The sequence below is a fragment of the Mesoplodon mirus genome, assembly GCF_964341445.2.
Source record: "Mesoplodon mirus genome assembly, chromosome: 2".
NCBI lineage: Eukaryota > Metazoa > Chordata > Mammalia > Artiodactyla > Ziphiidae > Mesoplodon > Mesoplodon mirus.
Window position 1 is genome coordinate 153,048,191 of NC_138977.1, and position 24,051 is coordinate 153,072,241.

Below are 24,051 nucleotides of genomic sequence, written 5' to 3' on the forward strand. Positions count from 1 at the left end.
TTGCTCCACAAATTTACCTACATTTGGTATTATCAGTCTTTTAAATTTTAGATATTTGGGATGGTTAATTTTATGTTACATTGATTGATGGGGCCATGGTGCTGAGGTATTTGCTCAAACATTATTGTGGGTGTTTCTGTGAGGGTGTTTTGAATGAGATTTACATTTAAATTGGTGGACTTTGAGTTCACCAGTTTAACTTTTTCACTTTTTAAATCAGGTTGTGGAAACTGTAAGGGCTGCGAGCATCTAACACTCTTCTTATTGTATCCAGTGGAGGGCAGTAGTCTATACAGTACACAACCTCCTGTAATGCTACTTTCACATAACCACACACTTATACTTTTATATATACAAACTGATAAGAACATCCACACCATCTAAATACAGATGAAAACAGATGTAGCTTTTTGGGAAAAATATCTGTAGAGTTCATAGAAGCCTCTGTTTCAGGCCCCTCAGAGACACAGAATAATAATAGTAATTACATGTACATTTTGGAAGCTTTAAAGCTTACAATACAGAGAACAGTGTTCTTCTTTCATAGAGGAGAGAACTGACTCAGAGAGGGTACGTAACTTGCTCGAGGTCACATTCCCTGTAACGCATCTAAGAAATGATGTGTGCAAAATTTGAACCTGAGTCTAACTACTCAGTTTATGCGTTTATCTCTTTACTGTGTCATTTCAGCAACCTGTGTAAGGGAAGTCATTTATAAAATTAGTCTTGGACATTTTTCAAAGGGCTAGCACTACAGATACTTTCTTGAACACAGAGTTGGCATTGTCTAAGCTAGATATTTTTTTCCTGCCCTGGCACGTGTTCTTGAATGACTCTACCGACCACATTCTTGGCTCATGGTGGTCAATTGCCCTCTAGGGCCTGGGCATAGGCTCTGAGCATGGTGTAGTTCAGTGGAGGCAGCTGGTTCCACCCCAGCCTCCCAATGGAATTCCCAATTCGATACTGCACTTGGCCCCAAACTCAGGGCCACTGTCATAGTCCAAAGGCTTCAATCAGCTTGACATGAGGAAAACAGAGATTTGGAACTTATATGTTTAGGGCTCACCATTTGCCACTCTTTTTCTGCATGGTCTACTCCCAGGAACTCAAAGAAGGTAGCAAACCCTTCGTTTAACCACAAGTCTTCCCACCATTCCATGGTCACAGTATTTCCAAACCACTGAAATTATAAGCAAGAAAGAGGGTTAAATTCTCATGCCTTTGGCAGAAAGGCCTAGAAAATTTCAGTGCATTCATTTGTTCATGCAAATTTTGTCACTTGACACAAAAGTGGCAGACATCATACTTAGCATTTATTTCCTGCTTATTTCTCCTGGTTTTTAAGTGATCTGAAATTCTCCTTAGTTTATTGTCTTTATTTTGGTAGTACTGGGAATATTTAAAGTTATAGGAAAACCTCGTGTATTCACTAAAGGCAAAACGATGTGTCTTAAAAGTTTCTTTATGGTAAAATGGTTATTAGCAGTAAGAAAGACTTTCAAGCAGGATTTTCTGAGTTGGCTATTTTTTATTTGCTAAGTTATAATTTCAATCATTCCTATGGTCTTAAGCCACTTTTTAAAATAAGCTAAGTTGGTGCTAAGATTCTATACCTGATGCACAAGTTCATGGGCAACCACACTGGCCACCCTCTGTTGGTTTGATGAGGCTGATTCATTAGGGTCATAAAGCAGGTTTGTTTCTCTGTAAGTGATGAGTCCCCAGTTCTCCATAGCCCCAGTGCCAAAATCTGGAATAGCGATTTTATCTATGGAAAAAGAGTCCAGTGAGAAATACATTCTTTCCATTTTGTTCATAACACTTCTTACCAAATTAAGTTCTTTAGATGAATGTTTTTTAAAAGACTAAAAATAATTTCTCAGAGTGAAAAACAATAATCTATTTGTGTAAACTTTTCAGTCTTTAATGCACTCAAAATTTCCATGGAACTCTTCCTGTTGGCTCCAGATATCAATGTGTCTTTTATTTTTTAAGAATACTATTGGCAGTGCTCTGTTCAAGTCCTCTATAATTTTATGTCTTTTGTTCCTTTCTCTATTTCATTTTTATTTGCTTTTTTTCCCCATGACTTTCACTTAGATAATACCAAGTTTCTGTTTGGGGGGATATGCTGTAAGGAATAAGAGAATGAAGTTTTAAAATGAGGTCTTAAAAGTACAGAGCTTCCAAGTGTGTAGAAATATATTTCTGTCCAAGGAAACAGATTATTAGAGAATACAAAATTCCACTTTTTCTCTACTTCTGTATAATTTGTGGTCGGCCAGATTCCCTACTAATTAAATAGCTTACCATCCACTTGTATGTATGTATTAAATTAGTTGGATCAACATGGAATTGACTATATTCTCTGGAAATTCCCTTCCAGGTCTAAAATGTTGAATTCAATCTAGACTTTCTAGTCCTTATTTTTGCTGGGACCTATAATGGTAGACATGCTATCTGACAGAAGGAGGCAGTGTTGATCAGTTCTATGTTAAATCCCAAAACAGAAAAGGTTCAGTTGGATTAGTGGACAGAACACAGCTTCTGCAGTTAATGAACTATAATAAGAATGGGATTTATTTATTATTACATATAATTTAAATTAGGCACATAAATGAAAATAAATTAAATTTTCATCTAACATAAAGAAAAGGTCCTTTATGGTTAAAATAAAGGTTCTTAAAGCTTTATATAAAAGAATGAAAATGGATGCATCTTAAATGGAGGTCAGAATTACAGTAATAGTTTACTTTTAGTGTTATTTTCATTCTTAGGTTTGGTTATTTTGTCACAAGAGTACCTCTTAAAGTTTGGAGAAATATTCCCCCCAAGGGCCAGTATTTTCCATAATGTTACAGAGTGTAATTTGTACCTAACCCATGAACAAAAGGAATTTTTTTAAACCTCATTTCTTTGGTGAGTATTGACATAATAATTAATTAACTCCAGTGCCTTTAATTTTGGGGGTGGATAAATGCAGTAATCAATTGTAAGGAAAGTCTAAGAGTCAATTCTGAAAGAGTTGAAAATGCATATAAAAGTATGAAGAAGAAGGAATATGGGAGAGAGGGAGGAAGAAAAGAGAACAGAGAAATAAATTTGTGAGATTTCCACTTCCCAGGTTATCATGGGTGGTTCAAGAGAGATAAAGAGAAAAAGACTTTTAAATTAATGTGATTAACATTTTATTAGATATTATTCTGAGTTTGATGGAAAGTTGTTTCTCTTCCTGTCTCCTTCTCTAATAGCTGTTAAGCAATAAAAAAAAAAAAATGGTGCATCCACAAAGTTGCTCAGAGCCACAGCCAATCCCATGTAGAGAATTTGACATTCCAGTTGCTTTGCATTGGTAATTTATTAAAGGGCAGAAACAGAAATAGAGAAGTCGATTGTTGGTTTGTTGGTTTTCTTGTTGCCTTCATTTCATCCCTACAGACATCTATATGGGTGTTATATTTAAAGTCTTTGCTAATACCACTCAAGCTTACTATTAAAGCATTTCTGCTGTTAATAGAAGTGTCATATCCATACCATTTTGATTATAGCACTATTTTTATTTTAAAAAGAAAACATGTCCCCCACATCCTCCATATTAGAAAAAAATACTTATGGAAGTAGCACCAGTTCATTTTAACTGCTGAAGAATCTAGAATTAGTCTTGTACAACAACGGAAAGGCTGGAAGTACATGGGACTCTGACAGCATTATTTATCCCTATTATTTATTAACTTACTGATGGTAGGGAGGCAATGTAAGCTATTGGGATGGGTACTAATTTTGAAATCAGCTGATCTAGGTTGCTCTTTCTGGTTCCATCATTAGCAATGTCTGCAGTTCTATATATATACATCAATCTTTATTTGGAAATAAAATACTATACATTTGTCAGGTAAGAACAGAGTATAGACATTATTCTTAGAGGAATCCAGAATGAACCTTTCAGCATCTAGTAAGTATTAGATACATAGTAGAGGCATATGACGAAAAGACTAAGGGATGACCATTAACTAAGGATGCTAAAGCTGGAGGAAGTGAGTTAACTTAGGTGAAAACAAAAGCAATATTAAAAATAAGAAAATAAAACATGGTTCTCACCTAATTTAGGAAGAGAATAATCCATAGCGAAGTAGTCTTCAAAATAATCAAACACACTTTTAGTTATATTTGCAGCATATTCAGCTGTGTGCTTTTGCTCTGGCTGGACATATATAGTGAGCTATTAAAATTAAAAAAATTCAGTGAAAATTCTTCATTTGAAAAAACACAAAAACTATGATATATGACATAGTAGAAAGAAGGTGGGCTTTGGAGCCAGGTAAGTCTAATTGAAATCCCAGTTCTGCATGGTCTTGGACAAATCACTTCACGTCTCTGACATGCATATGTAAAGGAAAAGAATACTGCATAACTCACTAAGTAATTTCAATGACTAGAAATAATGTAAGACACAATGGTTGGCATAATGTACAGTATATTTTTTAAATGTTATAATTTTTTTCTACTTAGAACATATATTGTCTTCTTAATATTTGTGTATCTATGTATTTATCTCTCTTTGTGTAATTCGTCTTTGAAGAAATAAGGCATGTGATTTTTTTCTTATCTAAAGAGCCCTTAGATATGTGTTTTCCATTTGCTTTTCTATCCATTGCTACCCACACTACCCTTTTGATATATTAACTATTCTATTTCCAGAGTCTAAAATACAATGACTCAAATTTTTCTTGAGAGGGAGGCATCTTGATAAGCCAAATCTTGATAAGCTACATCTCTAAGTATCTAGGATATTACTTTTATGCCATGACATAATTTATAAATCAAACCAAGTATAGACTTTTTACTCCCCAATTCTAAGCATGTATAACCCCAAGTAGCCAACACAATATTGAAGGAGAAAAACAATATTGGAAGATTGATAATATCTGACTTCAAGACTTACTGTAAAGCTACAGTAATCAAGACAATGTGGTATTAACAAAACAATAGAAAAATAGATCAGTACAAGACAATAGAGAGCAATGAAATAGACCCACATAAATATAGTCAACTGATCTTCAACAAAGGAGTAAAGGCAATACAATGGAGTAAAGACTGTATCTTCAACAAATGATGCTGGAATAACTGAACATCCATCTGCAAAAAAATGAATCTAGACAAACACACCCTTCACAAATATGAACACAAAATTGATCACATACCTAAATGTAAAGCAAAACTATAAAACTCCTGGAAGATACAGCAGATTACACTTTCTTCTCAAGTGTACATGGAACATTCTCCAGGGTAGATCACATCTTGGGTCACAAATCAAACCTCAGTAAATTTAACAAAACTGAAATCATATCAGGCATCTTTTCTGACCACAATGCTATGAGATTAGAAATCAGTTACAGGGAGAAAACCATAAAAAACACAAACACATGGAGGCTAAACAATACATTATTAAATAACCAAGAGATCACTGAAGAAATCACAGAGGAAATCAAAAAATACCTAGAGACAAATGACAATGAAAACACAACGATCCAAAACCTATGGGATGCAGCAAAAGCAGTTCTAAGAGGGAAGTTTACAGCTATACAAGCCTACCTCAAGAAACAAGAAAAATCTCAAATAAACAATCTAACATTACACGTAAAGGAACTAGAGAAGGAAGAACAAACAAAACCGAAAGTTAGGAGAAGGAAAGAAATCATGAAGATTAGAGCAGAAATAAATGAAATAGAAACAAAGAAAATGACAGCAAAGATCAATAAAACTAAAAGCTGGTTCTTTGAGAAGGTAAACATAATTGATAAACCATGAGCCAGACTCATCAAGAAAAAGAGGGAGAGGATTCAAATCAATAAAATTAGAAATGAAAAAGGAAGAGTTACAATAGACACCACAGAAATACAAACAATCCTAACAGGCTACTACAAGCAACTCTATGCCTATAAAATGCACAACCTGGAAGAAATGGACAAATTCTTAGAAAGGTATAGCCTTCCAAGACTGAACAGGAAGAAACAGAAAATAGGAACAGACCAATCACAAGTAATGAAATTGAAACTGTTATTAAAAGTCTTCCAACAAACAAAAGTCCAGGACCAGATGGCTTCACAGGTGAGTTCTATCAAACATTTAGAGAAGAGCTAACACCCATCCTTCTCAAACTCTTCCAAAAAATTGCAGAGGAAGGAAAACACCCAAACTCATTCTGTGAGGCCACCATCATCCTGATACCAAAATCAGACAAGGTACTAAAAAAACGGAAAATTACAAACCAATATCACTGATGAATATAGATGCAAAAATCCTCAAGAAAATACTAGGAAACAGAATCCAACAACACATTAAAAGGATCATACACCATGATCAAGTGGGGTTTATCCCAGAGATGCAAGGATTCTTCAATATACACAAATCAATCCATGCGATACACCATATTAACAAATTGAAGAATAAAAACCATATGATCATCTCAATAGATGGAGAAAAAATTTCGACACCCATTTATCATAAAAACTCTCCAGAAAGTGGGCATAGAGGGAAGCTACTTCAAAATAATAAAGGCCATATATGATAAACCCACAGTAAACATCATTCTCAATGGTGAAAAACTGAAAGCATTTCCTCTAAGATCAGGAACAAGACAAGGATGTCCACTCTCACCACAATTATTCAACATAGTTTTGGAAGTCCTAGCCACGGCAATCAGAGAAGCGAAAAGAAATACAAACTGGAAAAGAAGTAAAACTGTCACTGCAGATGACATGATACTATAAATAGAGATTCCTAAAGATGTCACCAGAAAACTACGAGAGGTAATCAATGAATTTGGTAAAGTTGCAGGATACAAAATTAATGCACAGAAATCTGTTACATTCCTATACACTAATGATGAAAGATCTGAAAGAGGAATTAAGGAAACACTCCCATTTAACATTGCAACAAAAAGAATAAGATACCTAGGAATAAACCTACCTAGGGAGACAAAATTCCTGTATGCAGAAAAATGTAAGACACTGATGAAAGAAATTAAAGATGATACAAACAGATGGAGAGATATACCATGTTCTTGGATTGGAAGAATCAACATTGTGAAAATGAGTATACTACCCAAAGCAATCTACAGATTCAGTGCAATCCCTATGAAATTACCAATGGCATTTTTTACAGAACTAGAACAAAAAATCTTAAAATTTGCATGGAGACACAAAGGACCCCGAGTAGCCAAAGCAGTCCTGAGGGAAAACAGTGGATCTGGAGGAATCAGACTCCCTGACTTCAGACTATACTACAAAGCTACAGTAATCAAGACAATATGATACTGGCACAAAAACAGAAATGTAGATCAATGGAACAGGATAGAAAGCCCAGAGAGAAACCCACACACCTATGGTTAATCTATGACAAAGGAGGCAAGGTTATACAATGGAGAAAAGACAGCACCTTCAATAAGTGGTGCTGCGAAAACTGGACAGCTACATGTAAAAGAATGAAATTAGAACACTCCCTAACACCATACAGAAAAATAAACTCAAAATGGATTAGAGACCTAAATGTAAGACCGGACACTATAAAACTCTTGGAGAAAAACAGGAAGGACACTCTTTGACATAAATCACAGGAAGATCTTTTTTGATCCACCTCCTAGAGTAATGTAAATAAAAAGAAAAAAATAAATGGGACCTAATGAAACTTAAAAGCTTTTGCACAGCAAACAAAACCATAAACAAAATGAAAAGACAACCCTCACAATGAGAGAAAATATTTGCAAAGGAATCAGTGGACAAAGGATTAATCTCCAAAATATATAAACAGCTCATGCAGCTCAATATTAAAAAAACAGTGAAATCCAAAAATGGGCAGAAGAGCTAAATAGATAATTCTCCAAAGAAGACCTATAGATGGCCAGGAAGCACATGAAAAGCTACTCAACATAACTAATTATTAGAGAAATACAAATCAGAACTACAATGAGGTATCACCTCACACCAGTTAGAATGGCATCATCAGAAAATCTATAAACAACAAATGCTGGAGAGGGTGTGGAGAAAAGGGAACTCTCTTGCACTGTTGGTGGGAATATAAATTGATACAGCCACTATGAACATTATGGAGGTTCCTTTAAGAACTAAAAATAGAATTACCATATGACCCAGCAATCCCACTACTGGGCATATACCCTGAGGAAACCATAATTCAAAAAGACACATGCAACCCAGTGTTCATTGCAGCAGTATTTACAATAGCCAGGTCATGGTAGCAACCTAAATGCCCATCGACAGACGAATGGATAAAGAAATTGTGGTACATATATACAATGGAATATTACTCAGCCATAAACAGGAACAAAATTGGGTCATTTTTAGAGACATGGATGCATCTAGAAACTGTCATACAGAGTGAAGTAAGTCAGAAAGAGAGAAACAAATATCGTATATTAATGCATATATGTGAACGTAGAAAATGGTACAGATGAACCTATTTGCAGAGCAGAAATTGAGACTCAGAAATAGAGAAAAAACATATGGACACCAATTGGGGAAAGCAGCAAGGTGTTGGGGTTGTGGTGTGATGAATTAGGAGATTGGTATTGACATGTATACACTGATGTGCATAGAATGGATGACTAATAAGAAAAAATTAATTTAAAAAAGTCCTGCACGAGGATGTTTACAGTAGTTTTATTTGTAATTGCCAAAACTTGGAAGCAACAAGATGTTTTCCATGTACCAGATAAACTGTGGGCAATGGAATATTACACAGTGCTAAATAGAAAGAAGCTATGAAACCATGAAAAAACAGGGAGGAACCTTAAATGCATATTATCAATATTAAGTGAAAGAAACGAATCTGAAAGGGCTACACACTGTATGATTCCAACTATTTGACATTTTGGAAGAGTCAAAAAGATGGAGACAATAAAGAGATCAGTGGATGACAGGCTGGGGTGTGAGAGGTGGAGAGATGAATAGGTAGAGCATAGAGGATTTTTAGGGCAGTGAAAATACTCTGTATGATATAGTAATGATGAATATATGCATACAACTTTAGCCATATTTTCTCTGAAGTGAAGAACAGCAGAAAGATCCAATAATTTAATGGATGAGTTTCTAAAAAGTATCCCTTGGAAAACCCTCAAGATGGCAGAGGAGTAAGATGTGGAGATTAACTTTCTCCCCACAAATACATGAAAAATACATGTACATGTGGAACAACTACAGAACACCTACTGAACACTGGCAGAAGACCTCAGACTTGCCAAAAGGCAAGAAACTCCCTACATACCTGGGTAGGGCAAAAGGAAAAACAGAGCCAAAAGAATAGCGATGGGACCTGCACCTCAGGGAGAGAGCTGTGAAGGAGGAAAAGTTCCACACACTAGGAAGCCCCTTCACTGGCAGAGGTGAGGGGTGGGGGTGGGAAGCTTCGGAGCCACGGAGGAGAGCGCAGCAACAGGGGTGCAGAGGGCAAAGTGGAGAGATTCCCTCACAGAGGATCAGTGCCGACCAGCACTCACCAGCCCAAGAGGCTTGTCTGCTCACCCGCCGGGGCGGGCGAGAGCTGGGAGCTGAGGCTTGGGCTTCAGAGGTCAGACCCCAGGGAGAGGACTGGGGTTGGCTGCGTGAACACAGCCTGAAGGGGGTTAGTGCACCACAGATAGTGGGGAGAGAGTCTGGAAAAAAGTCCAGAACTGCCTACGAGGAGAGGGGATTCAGAGCACTGCCTAAACGAGCTCCAGAGGCGTGCGTGAGCTGTGGCTATCAGCACAGACACAAGAGACGGGCATGAGATGCTAAGGCTGAGTCTGCAGCCACCAAGAATCCTGTGTGCAAGCACAGGTAACTATCCACATGTCCCCTCCCGGGAGCCTGTGCAGCCCACACTGCCAGGGTCCTGTCATCCAGGGACAGCATCCCCAGGAGAACACATGGTGTGCCTCAGGTTGGTGCGGTGTCACACTGACCTTTGTCACCACAGGCTCACCCTGCATTCTGTACGCTTCCCTGCCCCCGGCCTGAGTGAGCCAGAGCCCCCTAATCGGCTGCTATTTTAACCCCGTCCTGTCTGGGCAAAGAACAGACGCCCTCAGGCAACCTACATGCAGAGGCGGGTCCAGATCCAAAGCTGAACCCGAGGAGCTGTGCAAACAAAGAAGAGAAAGGGAAATTTCTCCCAGCAGCCTCAGGAGCAGTGGATGAAATCTCCACAATCAACTTGACATACCCTGCATCTGGAATACCTGAATAGACAATGAATCATCCCAAAATTGAGGTGGTGGACTTTGGGAGCAACTGCAGACTTGGGTTTTGCTTTCTGTACCTAATTTGTTTCTGGCTTTATGTTTCTCTCAATTTAGTATTTAGAGCTTATTATCACTGGTAGATTTGTTGATTTGGTTGCATTCTTCCTTTTTTCTTTATATGTATATATATTTTTCTCTTTTTTCTCTTTTTGTGAATGTGTATGTGTATGCTTCGTTGTGTGATTTTTGTCTGTATAGCTTTTCTTTGATGGTTTGTCCTAGGGTTCTGTCTGTCCATTTTTTCTTATTTTTTTTTTTCATATAGTTTTTAGCACTTGTTATCATTGGCGGATTTGTTTTCTGGTTTGGTTACTCTCTTCTTTCTTTCTTTTTTTATTACATTTTTAGTTTTTATTTTTAATAATTTATTTTTTATTTTAGTAACTATTTTATTTTTTCCTTTCTTTCTTTCTTTTCTCCCTTTTCTTCTGAGCCGAGTAGCTGACAGGGTCTTGGTGCTCTGGCCGGGTGTCAGGCCTGAGCCTCTGAGGTGGGAGAGCTGAGTTCAGGACATTGGTCCACCAGAGACTGCACAGCCCACATAATATCAAATAGCAAAAGCTCTCTCAGAGATCTCCATCTCAACGCTAAGACTCAGCTCCACTCAACAACCAGCAAGCGACAGTGCTGGACACCCTATGCCAAACAACTAGCAGGACAGGAACACAACCCCACCCATTAGCAGAGAGGCTGCCTAAAATCATAAAAAGTCCACAGACACACCAAAACACACAACCAGACGTGGTCCTGCCCACCAGCAAGACAAGATCCAGCCTCATCCACCAGAACACAGGCACCAGTCCGCTCCACCAGGAAGCCTACACAAACCACTGAACCAACCTTACCCACGGGGTCAGACACCAAAAACAATGTGAACTACGAACCTGCAGCTTGTAAAAAGGAGACCCCAAATGCAGTAAGTTAAGCAACATGAGAAGACAGAGAAATATGCAGCAGATGAAGGAGCAAGGTAAAAACCCACCAAACGAAACAAGTGAAGAGGAAATATGCAGTCTACCTGAAAAAGAATTCAGGGTAATGATAGTAAAGATGATTCAAAATCTTGGAAATAGAATGGAGAAGATACAAGAAACGTTTAACAAGAACCTACAAGAACTAAAGAGCAAACAAATAATGAACAACACAATAAATGAAATGAAAAATTCTCTAGAAGGAATAAATAGCAGAATAACTGAGGCAGAAGAATGGATAAGTGCCCTGGAAGATAAAATAGTGGAAATAACTACCACAGGGCAGAATAAAGAAAAAAAAATGAATTGAAGACAGTCTCAGAGACATCTGGGACAACATTAAATGCACCAACATTCAAATTATAGGGGTCCCAGAAGAAGAAGTGGAAAAAAAAGGACTGAGAAAATATTTGAAGACATTATAGTTGAAAACTTCCCTAATATGGGAAAGGAAATGATCAAGTCCAGGAAGCACAGAGAGTCCCATACAGGATAAATCCAAGGAGAAACATGCCAAGACACGTATTAATCAAACTATCAATAATTAAATACAAAGAAAAAATATTAAAAGCAGCAAGGGAAAAGCAACAAATAACCTAAAAGGGGATACACATAACGTTAGCAGCTGATCTTTCAGCAGAAACTTGCAAGCCAGAAGGGAGTGGCAGGACATACTTAAAGTGATGAAAGGGAAAAACCTACAACCAAGATTACCCAACAAGGATGTCATTCAGATTCGACGGAAAAATTAAAACCTTTACAGACAAGCAAAAGCTAAGAGAATTCAGCACCACCAAACCAGCTCTACAACAAATGCTAAAGGAACTTCCCTAGGCAGGAAACACAAGAGAAGGAAAAGACTTACAATAACAAACCCAAAACAATTAAGAAAATGGTAATAGCAACATACATATTGATAACTACCTTAAATGTAAATGGATGAAATGCTCCAATGAAAAGACATAGACTGGCTGAATGGATATAAAAACAAGACCCATATATATGCTGTCTACAAGAGACCCACTTCAGACCTAGGGACACATACAGACTGAAAGTGAGGGGATGGAAAAAGATATTCCATGCAAATGGAAATCAAAAGAAAGCTGGAGTAACAATTCTCTTATCAGACAAAATAGATTTTAAAAGAAAGACTATTACAAGAGACAAAGAAGCACACTACATAGTGATCAAGGGATCAATCCAAGAAGGTATAACAATTGTAAATATTTATGCATCCAACATAGGAGCACCTCAATACAAAAGGCATTGCTAACAGCCATAAAAGAGGAAATTGACAGTAACACAATAGGGGACTTTAAACACCCCACTTTCACCAATGGACAGATCATCCAAAATGAAAATAAATAAATACAAGCTTTAAATGATACATTAACAGGATGGACTTAATTGATATTTATTGGACATTCCATCCAAAAACAACAAAATACACTTTCTTCTCAAGTGCTCATGGAACATTCTCCAGGATAGATCATATCTTGGTTCCCAAATCAAGCATCGGTAAATTTAAGAAAATTGAAATCGTATCAGGTATCTTTTCCGACCACAATGCTATGAGACTAGATATCAATTACAGGAAAAAATCTGTAACATACAAACACATGGAGGCTAAACAATATATTACTTAATAACCAAGAGATTACTGAAGAAATCAAAGAAGAAATCAAAAAATACCTAGAGACAAATGACAATGAAAACACGGTGACCCAAAACCTGTGGGATGCAGCAAAAGCAGTTCTAAGAGGGAAGTTTATAGCAATACAGTCCTACCTCAAGAAACCAGAAGCATCTTAAATAAACAAGCTAAACTTACACCTAAAACAATTAGAGAAAGAAGAACAAAAAAACCCCACAGTTACCAAAAGGAAAGAAATTGTAAAGATCAGATCAGAAATAAATGAAAAAGAAATGAAGAAAACAATAGCAAAGATCAGTAAAACTAAGCGCTGGTTCTTTGAGAAGATAAACAAAATTGATAAACCATTAGCCAGACTCATCAAGAAAGAAAGGGAGAAGACTCAAATCAATAGAATTATTAATGAAAAAGGAGAAGTAACAACTGACACTGCAGAAATACAAAGGATCATGAGAGATTACTACAAGCAACTATATGTCAATAAAATGGACAACCTGGAAGAAATGGACAAATCCTTAGAAAAGCACAACCTTCCAAGACTGAACCAGGAAGAAATAGAAAATATAAACAGAACAATCACAAGTGCTGAAATTGAGACTGTGATTTAAGATCTTCCAACAAACAAAAGTCCAGGACCAGATGGCTTCACAGGTGAATTCTATTGAACATTTAGAGAAGAGCTAACACCTATCCTTCTCAAACTGTTCCAAAATATAACAGAGGGAGGAGCGCTCCCAAGCTTATTCTATGAGGCCACCATCACTCTGATACCAAAACCAGACAAGATGTCACAAAGAAAGAAAACTACAGGCCAATATCACTGATGAACATAGATGCAAAAATCCTCAACAAAATACCAGCAAAGAGAACCCAACAGCACATTAAAGGGATCATACACCATGATCAAGTGGTGTTTATCCCAGGAATTCAAGGATTCTTCAGTATATGCAAATCAATTACTGTGATACACCATATAACAAACTGAAGGATAAAAACCATATGATCATCTCAGTAGATGAAGAAAAGCTTTTGACAAAATTCCACACCCACTTTTGATAAAAACCCTCCAGAAAGTAGGCATAGAGGGAACTTACCTCAACATAATAGAGGCCGTCTATGACAAACGTACAGCCAGCATTGTTCTCAGTGGTGAAAAACTGAAACCATTTCTACTAAGATGAGGAACAAGACAAGGTTGCCCACTCTCACCACTAGTATTTAAAATAGTTTTAGAAGTTTTAGCCACAGCAATCAGAGAAGAAAATGAAATGAATCCAAATCAGAAAAGAAGAGTAAAACTGTCACTGTTTGCAGATGACATGCTTCTATGCACATAGCGAATCCTAAAGATGCTACTAGAAAACTACTAGAGCTAATCAGTGAATTGGTTAAGTAGCAGGATACAAAATTAATGTACAGAAATATCTTGCATTCCTATACACTAATGATGAAAATCTGAAAGAGGAATTAAGGAAACACTCCCATTTACGATTGCAACAAAAAAGAATGAAATACCTAGGAATAAACTTACCTAAGGAGACAAAAGACCTGTATGCAGAAAACTGTAAGACACTGATGAAAAAATTAAAGATGATACCAACAGATGGAGAGACATACATTGTTCTTGGACTGGAAGAATCAACATTGTGAAAATGACTATAATACCCAAAGAAATCTACAGATTCAGTGCAATCCCTATCAAACTACTAATGGCATTTTTCACAGAACTAGAACAAAAAATTTCATAATTTTTGTGTAAACACAAAAGATGCTGAATAGCCAAAGCAATCTTGAGAAAGAAAAGCAGAGGTGGAGGAATCAGGCTCCCTGACTTCAGACTATATTACAAAGCTACAGTAATCAAGACAGTATGCTACTGCACAAAAACAGAAATAGATATCAATGGAACAGGATAAAAAGCCTAGACCTAAACCTGTGCACATATGGTCACCTTATCTTTGATAAAGGAGGCAAGAATATACAATGGAGAAAAGACAGCCCCTTCAATAAGTGGTGCTGGGAAGATTGGACAGCTACATGTAAAAGAATGAAATTAAAACACTGCCTAACACTATACACAAAAATAAACTCAGAATGGATTAAAGACCTAAATGTAAGGCCAGACACTATAAAACTCTTAGTGGTAAACATAGGCAGAACACTCTATGACGTAAATCACAGCAAGATTCTTTTTGACCTGCCTTGTAGAGAAATGGAAATAAAAACAAAAATAAACAAATGGGACCTAATGAAACTTAAAAGCTTTTTCACAGCAAAGGAAACCATAAGCAAGATGAAAAGGCAACCTTCAGAATGGTAGAAGATATTTGCAAATGAAGCAACTGACAAAGGATTAATCTCCAAAATATACAAGCAGCTCATACAGCTCAATATCAAAAAAACAACCCAATCCAAAAATGGGCCGAAGACTTAAGGAGGCATTTCTCCAAAGAAGATATACAGATTGCCAACAAACACATGAAAGGATACTCCACATCACTAATTATTAGAGAAATGCAAATCAAAACTACAATGAGGTATCACCTCACACTGTTCAGAATGGCCATCATCAAAAAATCTACTAACCAATGCTGGAGAGGGTGGGGAGAAAAGGGAACCCTGTTGCACTGTTGGTGGGAATATAAATTTATACAGCTACTATGGAGAACAGTATGGAGGTTCCTTAAAAAACTAAAAATGGAACTACCATATGACCCAGCAATCCCACTACTGGGCATATACCCTGAGAAAACCATAATTCAAAATGGGTCATGTACTACAATGTTCATTGCTGCACTATTTAGAATAGTCAGGACATGGAAGCAATCTAAGCAATCTAAGTAATAAAGAAGATGTGGCACATATATACAATGGAATATTACTCAGCCATAAAAAGAAATGAAATTGAGTTATTTACAGTGAGGTGGGTGGAGCTAGAGACTGTCATACAGAGTGAAGTAAGTCAGAAAGAGAAAAAAATATATGCTAACACATATATATGGAATGTAAAAAAAAATGGTTTTGAAGAAACTAGGGGCAGGGCAGGAATAAAGACGCAGATGTAGAGAATGGACTTAAGGACATGGGGAGGGGGAAGTGTAAGCCGGGATGAAGTGAGAGGGTGGCATGGGCATATATACACTACCAAATGTAAAATAGATAGCTAGTGGGAAACAGCTGTATGGCACAGGGAGATCAGCTTGGTGCTTTGTGTCCACCTAGAGGAGTGGGATAGGGAGGCTGGGAGGGAGATGCAAGAGCGAGGAGAAATGGGAATATATGTAAATGTATAGCTGATTCACTTTGTTATACAGCAGAAAGTAACACACCATTGTAAAGCAATTATACTCCAATAAAGATGTTAGAAAACAAAAACACTGTAGTGCTTCAATATGCCATAATGGTATGCTTTAACAAATAAAATGGTAGTTTTTGAATCAAAAAATATATATATATATAACCACATTAAATCGTGAATTTTAAAGCACATGCAAAGATGCTCAACATCACTAATCATCAGAGAAATGAAAATCAACACCACAATGAGGTATCACATCTCACCAGTCAGAATGGCCATCATCACAAAATCTACAAACAAATGCTGGAGAGGGTGTGGAGAAAAGGGAACCCTCCTGCACTGTTGGTGGGAATGTAAATTGATACAGCCACTATGGAGAACAGTATGGTGGTTCCTTAAAAAACTAAAAGTAGAACTACCATATGACCCAGCAATCCCACTACTGGGCATATACCCTGAGAAAACCATAATTCAAAAAGATACACGTACCACAATGTTCATTACAGCACTATTTACAATAACCAGGACACAGAAGCAACCTAAATGTCCTTCAACAGATGAATGGATAAAGAAGATGTGGCACATATATACAGTGGAATATTACTCAGCCATAAAAAGACACCAAACTGAGTTATTTGTAATGAGGTGGATGGACCTAGAGTCTGTCATACAGAGTGAAGTTAAGTCAGAAAGAGAAAAACAAATACCATATGCTAATGCACATATATGGAATCTAAAATAAACTGGTACTGATCAACCTATGGTCAGGGCAGGAATAAAGATGCAGACACAGAGAACGGACTTGAGGATATGGGGTTTGAGGGGGGGGAAGGGGAAGCTAGGATGAAATGAGAGAGCAGCACTGACATATATACACTACCAAATGTGAAATGGATGGCTTGTGGGAAGCTGAAGCATAGCACAGGGAGATCAGGTTGATGCTTTGTGATGATCTAGAGGGGTGGGATAGAGAGGGTGGGAGGGAGTTTCAAGAGGGAGGGGATATGGGGATATATGTATACATATAGCTGATTTACTTTGTTGTACAGCAGAAACTAACACAACATTGTAAAGTAATTATACTCCAATAAAGATACTAAAAAAATAAAATAAGTAAAAATAAAAAGCATCCCTTAAATTACTATCACTCACTCACTGTTCTCCCAAGCTACTGGGTGATTGACATTCTTGCTTTATTTGCCTAAGTAAAAATGTGTTCATCTTCATCTCCAAAGGCTACAAAATTCACTCATTTATCATCCCCTTTCTTTTAAAGTTTGTTTTGTTTTATTTATTTATTTATTTTTGCTTTTTAGAAGAAGTGATACATTTCCTCTCCGCCCTCCTGTTCTCTTTGTGAACAACATGCGTTTTACAAGAAGTTAAGTGAAACTAAGGATCCAGTTGGTGGCCACTGAACAGAGCGAAGGTAATTGCCCCCTATGAAATCAATACTCTCACGTTCATATAGCATTGTCATGTTGTAAACTGAGATTCTCAGAATTTCCACCACATCTGTTCTCTTTTGTTAAAAACTTCAGAAAGGGTAGTTCCTCTTGCCTCACTCTGCTGTTGTGTACACACTCTGTACTTTTGTGTTGCACGTAATATTTGGAGAGTGAAAGAGGGTTGAAAAAGAGGAAGAAGAGATAACAGTGAGGTCTCCCACCTTAGGTGGAGCAATGGGGAGGAGAAAGACTATGTGCTTTTTCTGTCAATATGTTCTCTTTGCCCATGCTGGGAGATTGACTCCCTTCAATCAGAATGCTTCTGAGACAATATAATCAGGTTTTTCTTCCTCTCCATATTTCTATTATTGGCAGCAACAGGAATGCAGTGTCCTTAGATAGGATTGGTGTTAGTGTAAATTCAATCCAAATAAAAGCAATGCCTTCCTTTTTTGTTTCTGAGAAACTCAACACCACAGAGAAGTATGTTCTGTCTTTACAGTCTGGCCAGTCTGCAGATCACATGTGATCGATGACCCTTATTTTGATGTGTAATCCATCATATTTTATAACCACTGCTTTGATCAACTGAGCTAAGCAATCACAGAATATATAGATACAGCCTGTTAACCTTGTAATATTATTAGCCAAAGCATATCTATGTGTCCTATCTGCCATATATCAGAAATATTTTTATTTTAAACATTACTTTCTATGGGCGTTGGTAGAAGCTACTAACTCACCGCCATCATTTGCTGAGCCTCAGCATTTCTGTCCATGACAAAATTCAGTAAATTACTCCTGAATTGTCATTGCTTTGTAATAATTACTATCCTTCTAGTTTACATGCTTGCTTCATTGAGATGATTTTTTTAAAGCATGTGCTAACCATACTGAAATAGCATGGGGTGAGGAAGGAGATATGCATGCATATTGTTTCTTCTTCTTACTTTCTAAAAAGTCATATATGCCTTTGTTATTCAAAGACTCTATTAAAGGTTAAATATAAAGGTTTTTATATAAGCTTTATAACTATATATATATATATATATATATATATATATATATATATATATATATGAAGTTTGTAAGGCTTCAAGAACCTAACTTGAATGCCTATATTTAGTTTTTAAAGATACTAAGTTCCGTAAGTGAATTAAGTTACCTAGATAGACCACCGTTGGATACTATTTTTTACATTTATTTATTTTTGTCCACACTGCACAACTTCTGGGATCTTAGCTCCCCAAGCAGGGATTGAACCCATGCCCCCTGCATTGGAAGCACAGAGTCTTAACCACTGGACTGCCAGGGAGGTCCCTGGGTACTATTAGTCATAACTCAAAGCACTGCATGTATTGAGCTAGTGTCAGATGTAAAATCTGTGCTTTCTGAAGCTTATATGCAGCTGATTATTCTTTTGGGAGGTGTGATACATCTTACATCTGCTTTGTCACTGTTGTTGTTGTTGCCTTTCTCTTATCATATGGCAACCTACTGTAAATAACGCTTTTAGAGTTGTTAATATTGTCCTTTTAATTAAGCGTCTCCAGGAATTTGAGAGATGGAATGTAAGTCCACGAGAATTTATTCTAATTGGTTGCTGTCACTTCTTTTATGTGTAATCATTATGATTAACTATTAGTCTTACTGGATACTTAAAAATTCCCAGGTAATGTGATAAGCACTTACCATGCAATGTCCCACTCTACACACCAATTCTATGAATCTGGCACTATTAATAATAATAAAATGTAATGTTTTGCATCACTGATGATATCTTTACCCCCATCCTTTCATTAGCCCAGTTTTCACAATTATAAAGTCCAAAGAGTTCTGAAAATCAAAAGTTGTTTTATATGTTCTAAACAAACAAATTTATCAGTAACATCTGACCTGAACTGATAGGAGTTTTTAAAAATAATTTTTATTTTTTTCACTAAAAAATATTGCTGCAGAAATACTACTGTTTGATTATAAGGTGCTGCCCCAGAGCCCATTGTAGTTACTCAATAATACTCAATATTCGTACCATATTACCATTCACAAATCTGAAAATTTCTGACTTCCAACATACAACTAGACACAAAGGTTTTAGGTAAGGATTGTAGACTTCTATTTCAAATTTTAGAGTTGGAAGAGTTTTAAAAATAAACTTCCTCATTGTGTACATTGTGTGCATGAGAAAAATGTGTACATGAGAAAAATGAAGTAAGACAAAACTGACACTAAACTTCAGCACAAAGTTTTTTGGGTTTTTTTTTTTTTTTGCGGTACGCGGACCTCTCACTGTTGTGGCCTCTCCCATTGTGGAGCACAGGCTCCAGATGCGCAGGCTCAGCGGCCATGGCTCACGGGCCCAGCTGCTCCGCGGCATATGGGATCCTCCCAGACCGGGGCACGAACCCGTATCCCCTGCATCGGCAGGCGGACTCTCAACCACTGCACCACCAGGGAGGCCCCAAAGTTTGTTTTTTACTATATCATACTGCTTCTTTTCTCTACTCCTAAGAATGAAACCTGACTTTCCCTAGCTACAAAATAGAGATAACAACAGTACCTATCTGATAATGTGAGCAGTTAATAAGCTAATGCGTAAGCAATTCTTGACACATCATAGCTCTGTGTGTAACATCAAGAACATTAGTATCATTAGAGATAATACATTGAATGATTAATCTCTGTAATTTTCTTTGTCTGCACTTCCTTATATGTGGGTGATATCCACATTACCTTTAGGAGTACTAGGAGAATGAAGGGGGAAAAAATAGAAGTTAAGTTTTTGAAGTCCAGAACAGGCTTTTCATGCCTACACAATAAATTTGAAAGCCAAAATGTTTTGATTTGCAAGAGCCTGGTTAAAAAGGATTTTAGCAATAAAAACAGAAGGCAAGGAAAAAAGCAAACCACAATGTTTATGCTGTAACAATAGATTGGAAAGAGACTGGAGGGATGTCCAGAGGGCTCTGTCTCAATAAACTAGTACCCCAGGAGAGGGGTACTAAGATTGAAGGGGCAAGGCTCTGGAAGGGTGTCTTAAAGTCTGAGGTGAAGGCACTGAACTTGAGAAGACCATGTGAACAGAAAGGAATCAGATTGAACAGGTGCTACACACCACTACCACCATCACCCTAGTCAGAAGCCCAGCCAGTGCCTACAGGGTTCCCACCACCACCTGGCAGCCCTGCAGGTCTGCTGTGTCCTGCGTCCATGTTTTTGTTGTCCTTGTCTGCTGAGCATCTTCCATTGACAAAGGTGACCAAACATCCAGGTTTGCCCAGAATGTCCCAGGAATGTAAGTCTGTTGCTTATCTGCTACACCTCTTATGCCAGCATAATTAATAACACCTTCTCTATTATTTATATTTTATAAATGATAAAAATGTATGATCACTCTCCCCATTGACAACAGTCTGCCTTTCCACTGCCGATCATCCAGCAGTTAGCACCTGTTCATCTCTTGAGGTTTTTGTATCTTATCTCTACTGTTCCAAATAGACACACCCCTCTAAATGGCCCAGGACCCTTGCAGGGGCCCCTAAAGCAGAAGATGAGATCTTTGGCACTCAAAAATGGCATGATCAGCAGAGACCTTAAAACACAGATAGGAGACACTGGACAGTGGTGACCACTTCTGTTTCACATCTTAATTGAAGTACAGATACCTTAGCATATTTCACTCCCTTCAGGGCTTAGCATCCTCCTTGTGCACATAGTATGTGCTCAACAAAGACTGATAAAACACTCTGATTGGAGGAACCCTCAGTTTTATTATCAATGTTGATGTAGCCAGGATGAGAAAGAGAAAAGAACTTGATATTGTCTTTAATTCTATAAATGTGTGTTTTAAGGTACATGGTTGATATTACAGGAGGTCATCAATGTGTTTAATTTTTTATAAGTTTATGTTCTTCTAAATATTCTTCCAGCAGTAGGCAGAAATTTGGGGAGGGGGAATACTTAGTAGAAAAGAATAGTGATACTTTGGGGTTTTTTTTCAACTTTCCTTTGTGATTGCTTTATCACAGGAATGTGATTTTAGATTGCCCCTTATCCATAGATAAATTATTATAAATATGCAGAACCTTGGCTTGAAGTTTGGGTGACTAAGGACTGTAATTTTGCTGTGGCTTTGAAGTTTCACAATGTGTTCAGAACTTTGAGTTCCAGAGCTCAGCTGCCATGAGGTGTTGTTTGAGAAGAAACCCAGCATCATCACTTAGGTTATACAAAGCATTTGTTGGAAGCTTACTTCTCATTTAACTCAAAATTTGAGTTGTTTGATGCTTGGTGATTATCATTCCTGCAGTAGAATTTTTCAAAACAAATAATAAACATTAAAAAATCTAACTTAGCTCATAGAATTTCATATTCTTTTTTATTAATATTATTTTTGTATATTTAAATAAAGAATAAGGATCATTAGCAATCTTCTGTGGCTTCCTGAATTAAATACATTCCTTCAGGGAAGATTAAGAGACCTTAATTTAGTATAGTCCTTCCAATAAAGAAAGAAATTTTTAAAAAATTAATTAAAGTGTTATAAAAATCAAACTCATTCTGAAAACTTGGCATCAAAAAGACCACAAATAACAAATGCTGGAGAGGGTGTGGAGGAAAGGGAACCCTTGTACACTGTCAGTGGGAATATAAATTGGTGCAGCCACCATGGAAAACAGTAGGGAAGTTTCTCAAAAAACTAAAAATAGAACTACCATATGACCCAGCAATTCCACTGCTGGGTATACATCCAAAGAAAACAAAAACATTAATTCAAAAAGGTATATGGATTGGGTTGTTTGTTTTTTTGATCTTGAGCTACATGAGCTGCTTGTATATTTTGGAGATTAATCCTTTGTCAGTTGCTTTGTTTGCAAATATCTTCTCCCATTTTGAGGGTTGTCTTTTCGTTTTGTTTATGGTTTCCTTTGCTGTGCAAAAGCTTTTAAGTTTCATTAGGTCCCATTTGTTTATTTTTGTTTTTATTTACGTTTCTCTAGGAGGTGGGTCAAAAAGGATCTTGCTCTGATTTGGGATATGGGGATATATGTATACATGTAGCTGTTTCACTTTGTTATACAGTAGAAACTAACACAACACTGTGAAGCAATTATACTCCAATAAAGATGTTAAAAAAAAAAAGGTATATGCACCGCAGTGTTCATAGTAGCATATTTACAATAGCCAAGATATGGAAGCAAACTAAGTGTCCATCAGCAAATGAATGGAGACGATGTGGTGTATATATATATACAATGAAATACTACGCAGCCAAAAAATAATGAAATTTTGACATTTGCAACAACATGGATGGACTTAGATTGTGTTATACTTAGTGAAATAAGTCAGACAGAGAGAGACAAATACTGTATGATATCACTTATATGTGGAATCTGAAAAATAAAACAAACTAATGAATATAACAAAAAAGAAACAGACTCACAGATATATAGAACAAACTAGTGGTTACCAGTGGGGAGGGGGAGGGGAGGGGCAAAATACAGGTAAGGGATTAAGAGGTACAAACAGCTGTGTGTAATATAAATAAGCTATAAGGACATATTATACAGCCCAGGGAATATAGCCAATATTTTATAATAGCTATGAATGGAGTATAACCTTTAAAAGTTGTGAATTACTATGTTGCACATCTGAACTTTCTTGTTAACCAACTATACCTCAATAAAAAAATGTAATGCAACTAATATTCAAAAAAGGAAATAAGCAGAGTTAAGTCTTTTGAGCTACCTTCCAAACTTGGTTACCTTTTTTCCTAACAATTTTTTAGGGTTGGGTCCTCTAATCTTCATGAGCAACAAGGACATTTTAAGCATAGTGAATGGTTCAAGTACTAACATCTGCTACTCCAGGTAAACAGTTAAGAAGAACATAGGCCTCGATTCAGTATTTACTGATATAAAGGATTCTTGCCAGAATGGTGAGTTCAGTCAGGGTATTATAGATTTTTGGACTGCACAGTATAATCTGACTATGAATAGCAGGTGATAAATATACCAGAATAATACTGTCAGAAACATACTGGATAAGAATAGTTTTTTGATTCATGAAATTTCTACTAAAAATGTTGTATTACACAAAAAGTAACTAGCTTAATCTTTTTTTTAGCTGAACAAGTAATATAGAGATTTTGGCTCTGGATCATGTGAATATTGATGCTTTAATGTACCCCCACTGCAAACAAACAGAAATGATAGTTGCAATGTAAAAGTGGAAAACCCATGAGACGTATCAGGGCTTCAAACAATATAAGCATCTCCGTGCAGTTGATAAAGACACAAAGCAGTTGTCAGGAACTAAAGCTATTTGCTTATTGGGCTTTGGTTTTTGAAGGAATTAGCAACAAGTTCCTGGAAGTTAGA

At 36.8% G+C, this 24,051-nt stretch overlaps 1 protein-coding gene across 1 annotated transcript in view; it reads right to left on the reverse strand.

The window, feature by feature from the left end:
- Positions 1–24,051, reverse strand: part of ENPEP (glutamyl aminopeptidase) — a 103,617-nt gene that overhangs the window by 60,154 nt on the left and 19,412 nt on the right. Inside the window, exons 4-6 of the mRNA XM_082610914.1 lie at positions 4,102–4,222; positions 1,617–1,771; positions 1,070–1,183 (exon numbers count right to left, since the gene is read on the reverse strand). Coding sequence (XP_082467040.1) covers positions 1,070–1,183; positions 1,617–1,771; positions 4,102–4,222 — 390 coding nt within the window. The remainder of the gene's footprint in view (positions 1–1,069; positions 1,184–1,616; positions 1,772–4,101; positions 4,223–24,051) is intronic.